This window comes from Barbatula barbatula, assembly GCF_947034865.1.
Source record: "Barbatula barbatula genome assembly, chromosome: 22".
In the NCBI taxonomy this organism is placed as follows: Eukaryota; Metazoa; Chordata; class Actinopteri; order Cypriniformes; family Nemacheilidae; genus Barbatula; species Barbatula barbatula.
The window spans coordinates 10,898,272-10,905,068 of NC_136785.1; the positions used below are offsets into that span (position 1 = coordinate 10,898,272).

General features: G+C 37.7%; 1 protein-coding gene across 3 annotated transcripts; it reads left to right on the forward strand.

Moving 5' to 3' along the window:
* Positions 1–587: 587 nt before the first annotated feature.
* On the forward strand, positions 588–5,098 carry snx12 (sorting nexin 12; the record flags this gene model as incomplete). 3 transcript variants are annotated; one of them, XM_079486285.1, is made up of 5 exons in its annotated part: positions 588–1,029; positions 1,465–1,560; positions 1,688–1,812; positions 2,051–2,149; positions 4,183–5,098. In XM_079486285.1, the coding sequence occupies exons 1-5, from the start codon at positions 865–867 to the stop codon at positions 4,472–4,474; spliced, it is 777 nt and encodes a 258-aa protein (XP_079342411.1). In that variant the 5' UTR covers positions 588–864. The 3 variants fall into 3 exon arrangements, with proteins under 3 accessions (XP_079342411.1, XP_079342413.1, XP_079342412.1); XM_079486287.1 differs by having other exon boundaries at positions 644–1,029; positions 2,051–2,141; positions 3,686–5,098; XM_079486286.1 differs by lacking the exon at positions 4,183–5,098 and having other exon boundaries at positions 675–1,029; positions 2,051–2,153.
* Between the last annotated feature and the right edge of the window lie 1,699 nt (positions 5,099–6,797).

Below are 6,797 nucleotides of genomic sequence, written 5' to 3' on the forward strand. Positions count from 1 at the left end.
TTGAAAAGTTACAAACAACATAATTCATTTATGAATAATACTGTTTTGTAAAAATGAACAATTCACGACATATACAGAATAATGATGTAGAATTGTTTTGCATGCATGACCTTCGAGTGTACCGTAAAGATAGATATGAAGAGTTTGGTTGTAAAATGAGATAACTCAAATCTAAAATCATGTTTTGCAGTCCAATTAATATAGATCAAAATGCAGTCGGTTTGTTTTGATTTGCGCCACAATAACTTAAAATAAACATACAGCTAACTAACACAATAAAAAGATAATATGTTCACATAATAAAAAACATGACTTCTAAATTAGGAATCAAACTCTTCATACACAGCTATAAAATAATTTGGGGGACTTTTGTTCGTTTTCGAATGCTCGAGGCATATGCATAAATGTTAAACTAGTAAGATAAAATGCACACGTAATTACATAAATCTATATTAACGCATATCAATTAACAACGTGTGAAAAACCTTTGCAATGTCAAAACAAAAAACAAGAACATGATATTAATTCGAGACATTTCAGATTTTTCTTTACATGGTTCTTAAAATGTATAGGAACTTTGTCTTGTCAGTCATTGTAAGACAAAGCTACCATTGGCTAGATGGGCTAAATAGGCGGGTCAAATGAACCACGTCTCCCAAACTGCTCCAAATATCATCGCATAGGGTTGCAAAGAAACGTAGGATTTCCTGTGGCATTGCTGATCTTGAACATATCCAAGTTTTACATTCCCAAAAGTGCTAACCCCATTTTAATCGCCATCGATTTCATGTCTTAAAAAACATCTTATTCGTACGCGTCTTAGACTACACCTCAACGTAGTTAGTCTGAAAGAAGTCCTCGAAAATGTCTGAAGCCACTGTCGCCGACACTCGCCGGTTAAACTCCAAACCCCAGGACCTGACGGACGCTTACGGGCCTCCCAGCAACTTTCTGGAAATCGACGTGTACGACCCGCAGACTATAGGAGTAGGACGCAATCGGTTCACCACTTACGAAGTTCGGATGAGGGTAGGCGGATGAATGGGTGTATCTGTACGGGTGGTGAGCGGCTGCGTCTCGGTTCGGCCTAGTTAGCTTGCGCGCTAACATGCTAATTATTGCTTCAGTCAACGTAAGAGTCCGGGAAAATCGACACTCCCAACGCCCCATAAATGTGGATGAATTTGATTCTTTTTTCGATTTAATTGGCATCAAACTGTTGATTAAAACAGCATGTAACATTAGACTAACACAGGCTGAGCATGTTGCATTTTTTTTCTGTTAGCCACCGAAATGCATCAATTCATTATTATTGACGGGCATTGAAGAGTCGTTTTGTGAAAAGCTTCACTGTTGCAAATGCATCATTTCGTAAACGTGTTGAGAGGAATTGAGGGTTTTGATAGCATGCATTTGCACGTTTAACATAATACGACTTATCCTGCTTTCCTTGTTGAATTGTAGACGAATCTTCCCATTTTCAAGCTGAAGGATTCGTGTGTACGGCGAAGATACAGCGATTTCGAATGGCTTAAAAATGAGCTGGAAAGGGACAGCAAGGTATGACAACTTATACACTCTGTTCATTTAAAATGAGTGCAAAAACTGTTTTATTTACGGAGTTATTATTTTGATTATTCAAGTTTTTTCCCCCATTCATATCTTCCCCTTTTTTATATATTTGTAGATAGTTGTGCCTCCATTGCCTGGAAAGGCTTTAAAGAGACAGCTCCCCTTCCGTGGTGATGAAGGCATTTTTGAAGAGGCCTTCATAGAGGAGAGACGAGCTGGACTTGAACAGTTTATCAACAGGTTAGTAATTGAAATGCCACAGGCTCAAATCTCCCCAATGTACTGCTAAATGATTGATCGAGCCTCAAGATGAACATTAACTTGCACAACGGTGCAATAGAGAGCGAAACTTAGTAGTTAGCTGATCACCGATGCAAGTTAACCAATTGGCCTGAAATACTCAAATTGGAACATACGCATACATTTTGTATACATTGTTTCTTGTACGACTTAGTGTTTTTTTTATGTTCCTGCTCAGAATTGCAGGCCATCCTTTGGCCCAGAACGAACGCTGTCTTCACATGTTCCTGCAGGATGAAAGTATTGACCGGAACTACATTCCCGGAAAAGTACGGCAGTAGGGTTTTCCAAATGGGGGACAAGGGAGGGTCTTTCTCCAGTTTTGAGCTTCTATTAATCAGCAAACAGTGCAGAGTAACGTTTATTTTTACACCAAGCAAATCTAGATATGTGATGAACCATGCAGGGCTTAATTTCTTTTGACAGATCATGTTTTTACATGTCTGATTGTTTCTCTTGACACACACATTGTACTAGTGTGTGTGTATACATTAAAAAAAACTATACGTTAAACTGAAGCACAGTAAAGCGAAGAGGGTTGGCTCATATCTTTGTCCTCTCTGGCAACTGTTGGGGAATAAGAACTTATTTTAAGTCCAAGAGTGGAGCTGCATTGTTTGGTCCAAACTCTGCTTACTGAGAAAACATTAAGGGAGTTGTAAGGGGCCTGTAATCTGCTAAAATGTTGTGTTCTGATATAAATCTGTATTTGAACGCTATAGTTTATTTGTAGTCATGTGACCATTAGCAGAATTGTAATGTGCCAGAAAGTATTCAAATTGACCAATGGAACTTCGTTGTAGTTCACCCATAAATAAACATTTGTACATCATTTACTCACTCTCTTGGCCTGTATGACTTTCTTTCTAATGCAAAGAAGATATTTTGAAGAAGGTTGTTAAATGGCCCCATTCATTTGCAATGGTTTTGTGTCCTTACAATAGAAGTGTATGGGGGCCAGGGTTGTTTGGTTACCAACTTTGTTCAAAATATCTTCATTTGTGTTCTGCGGAAGAAAGTCATACAGGTTTGAAATGACAAGAGGGTGAGTAAATGATGACAGAATTTACATTTTTGGGTGAACTATGTTGCTTATTACTCCCTTAGCTGTCCAATGCATAATCTGAACATGAAATGAAAAGTGCCATCTCGTAAAAATTTGAATGTTTTCAACATTTCAGTCTGATAACCTCTATTAATCTAATGTTCTGACGCATTGGATTATTAAAATATTAGAGCCTTTTAATTCCAATTTTGTGTGAGAAGATTTTGGTCTGACAATGTGTCATGCTATTGTTCAAGAATGTCTTGATAATAGTGGACACAAATGATCAAACAATGATTCATACTAAAAATTTACTATATCAGGCCTGTATTATATATGGATCAGCCCAACAATAGCTGTAGTAGCTACGGTTATTGCATTATGTCCGTTTAAATAGTTTTCCAAGTCAATAATAAAATCTACCTATTTTGGTATGAAGTGCTTAACACTTGAATTTTATGTTACGTTTTGTAGCGGTTAAACTCAAGGATGTGTTCTAAACAGGAGTTGATCACGTTAAAAAATTTAACCCAAAAATATGCAGCTTCCTAAGAGGACAAAATATGTGCCAAGTGTGTAAAAGTTGTCCTGCCAAAGATTATTCATTTTTTCTCAGAATGACTCAATATTTATGTTATCTCCTATGTTCATCATTTTGTGCATGTGACATTTGTCAGTAAATAAAGTTAAACAAGATGTTAGAGCACTTGATGGAGATTTTTATCACGAGAACGTCCCTTATTCTGTTTATTCTCTCTTCCATTTTAGGTGTGAATGAAGTAAGTTTAGTTTTTTACTCTCCGTATCAGGATGTTGTAAACAGATGTTGGGAAACAGTGTTTGCATGATTGCTACTAACTCCAAATCAACTGTGCTGTGGGCAGTCACAAGGTCATACTTACAAAATCTTATTGCTTTGCTAATTTCCTTTTACATCTGCTTGCTTATAAGTCAACATCTCATAATGCTGTTTAGTTTTTGGCTGCATGTCATGATTGCATGCTTTGTGTTGTGAAGTCTAGTTTAACAAATTGGTGGGTATCATACATTTTTTATCACATTTGGATTTTTTTCAAAGATTGTCAATCAAGTTTTTCCTGGTTATCTATTGTGGAGATGAATAATAAAATAAGCCAACAAAGCCGATCAACCAAAGCAACACTTTTCAAATTATGGCTTAAATAATTGAAATATTAATGTGTGTATCAGTACCGTCAAGATCTTTTTACTGTTTTGTTTAATGTCTCTTGGTCTGTAATCCAAAGGTTTCGTAAGGTTCCCTGTCCTGGATCCATCAGCTCTACCAGCTTTTTTCCTGCACATCAATCAGAGCCTTTACAGCTGCTGTCTATATTATCTGTATATATATATATTTCTAATCTCAGACATAGCTTGACTATAACACCTATTTACCCAGAGGACATCTGTATGCTGTATTTATACCTCACAGCCTACGTTTTTGTGACAAACATGCTTTATTGGTTGACCAAAGCAAATCTAAAACATTCCTTTTTGTTATTTCTCTGCTTTCAACCACCCTTTTTACTTCACTATTAGACAGCCGGAAAGGTTTTCCACATCTTATTCTTAATTTTTCACTATGCGAAAAGGCCTGATACTAGAAACAAATGCATTTTATGATTTGAGACCGAACCCCATTCGACCGACCCCATCTTATTGATTATACTAACTCTTAAAATGTAGCGCTTCAGACTGAGCTGAAACTGGGAACCTCTGCAATGTCTTCCTTTTTCACATTCCATGTCTCGTTATTATTCTAAATGACTAAAAATTGTTAGAAAACAAATTTGAATCTCTGTATTTCTTTTTGCATAGTGTCTGTGTAATGAGAATGTACATATTCAATCACTGTGAAAAAGATTTTTGTTAAGTCAAACTTTACTGTTGTCATACAAGTCATATCCCTTGAAATCTGCTCATGTTCTTTTCTCTCTTTTTATGAGTTATTTTCAGGACCTTGAAAAAGATAATGGCACTGGTTGATTTTTAAATGGCTAGCCATCCTTTCTACCCATTAATAAACCATCTCTCTCTCCTTTACAGTGTACTCTTGTTTCAATAAGCTAGGCCAGGGGCTTTCAAACTGGGGTCTGAAAACCCCCAGGGAGCCTGCAGAAGGTTCTAAGAGATCCACAGAAAATTTCTTAAAAAAAATAAAATGCAAGTCTATTTAACATTATTACGGTTTCATTTTTAAACGTTCATTTATGTACGTGTTTTTTTCCTTTCTTGCAGAATTGTTTTTCATCTCTAGTATTCCCTATATCCCCTTTATTTCACCTGGGGTTTTAAGACAGTATGCTGTCTTGAAACAATAATTATTTTGAAAGTTTCGATTAAATATATTTCTCTTCAGGTTTTTAACACTTGCCCACTCTTCTAACGTCACTTTAAGTGCACCCAATTATTTGGGTTTCTTTATAACACCACACTTACTATTTATGTAGTTAAATGTTGTTTATTCATAAATATATATCCCGCTTCAAAGGCCATATTGATTTTTTATAGGTATTTTTGTTTCATTCTGTGAACTACTAATTTCTCCCAAATTTCAAATAAACATTGTTTCTATTTGCAGAAAACTAAAACAGAAGAAACGGGTGAAAATAACAGAAAAGATGCTCTGTATTTTTTCAGACCTCGAATACTGCAACGAAAACAAGGTCATATTGACTTTTAAGCAATGCAGCAGTACTATTTCTTCATGTATTTTGGAAAAGTTTAAAAAATATTTTTATGTGATAACTTGCATGCGTCTTTTCACTCTATCAGGACTTCAAATTGCCATTGGATGGCATTGTGACTCCTGAGGTTCAATTTTGTTGAAATTCAACACTGGGCTGAAATTAACACCTAGAAAAGCTGATTAAATTACTATTTGGAATGGTCTTTTAGTTTTTTCCATGGCTAAAAAGACAAATGTTATTTTAGGAAGGGGGTCCCTCACAAAAGGTTCATCATATATATAGGGGTCCTTGGAATCGTCCATCCATCCATTTTCTTCCGGGCCGGGTCGTGGGGGCAGCAGTCTAAGCAGAGATGCCAAGACATCCCTCACCCTAGACACTTCCTCTAGCTCTTCCGGGGGGACACCGAGGCGTTCCCAGGCCAGCCGGGAGACATAGTCCCACCAGCGTGTCCTAGGTCTTCCCCGGGGTCTCCTCCCGGTCGGACGGGCCTGGAATACCTTCCAGTGAAGGCGTCCGGTAGGCATCCGGAACAGATGCCCAAGCCACCTCAGCTGCCCCTCTCGATGTGGAGGAGCAGCGGCTCTACTCCGAGCTCCTCCCGGGTGACCGAGCTTCTCACCCTATCTCTAAGGGATCGCCCAGCCACCCTGCGGAGGAAGCTCATTTCGAACTCTCCACCAACACGAAGTGGGCAAGCCACCCTTTTCCGAGTGAGGACCATGGCCTCGGATTTGGAGGTACTGATTTTCATTCCAGCCGCTTCACACTCAGCTGTAAACTGTCCCAGTGCATGCTGAAGGTCCTGGTTTTAAACATAAAAGTTGAAAAAACATATTGCTGGGCAATACATTGTGTTAGCCTAATTTATTATATCATGTGAGCGCAGTCCAAATCATAACTGATTTTCTATTTACCTATATAAAAATATATTCTTTATCTTAACCAGAAGATGGCAGCTCTGAGTAGTTATACATCATTTTATAGTCGCCAAAATACACCGGACGGCTTTGTCCTTGTGTAAATCAACATGGATTAACAGTGAGGGAAGAAAAAGGTTGGCAACAGCTCGTTTAAACTCTACTTGGATTTAGCCTGTCATGTAACCTGTGTAAGAGCTGCTTGAACGTGGATAAACGTACACCTTTAGGTCTTACAACTGCACAAAGAGG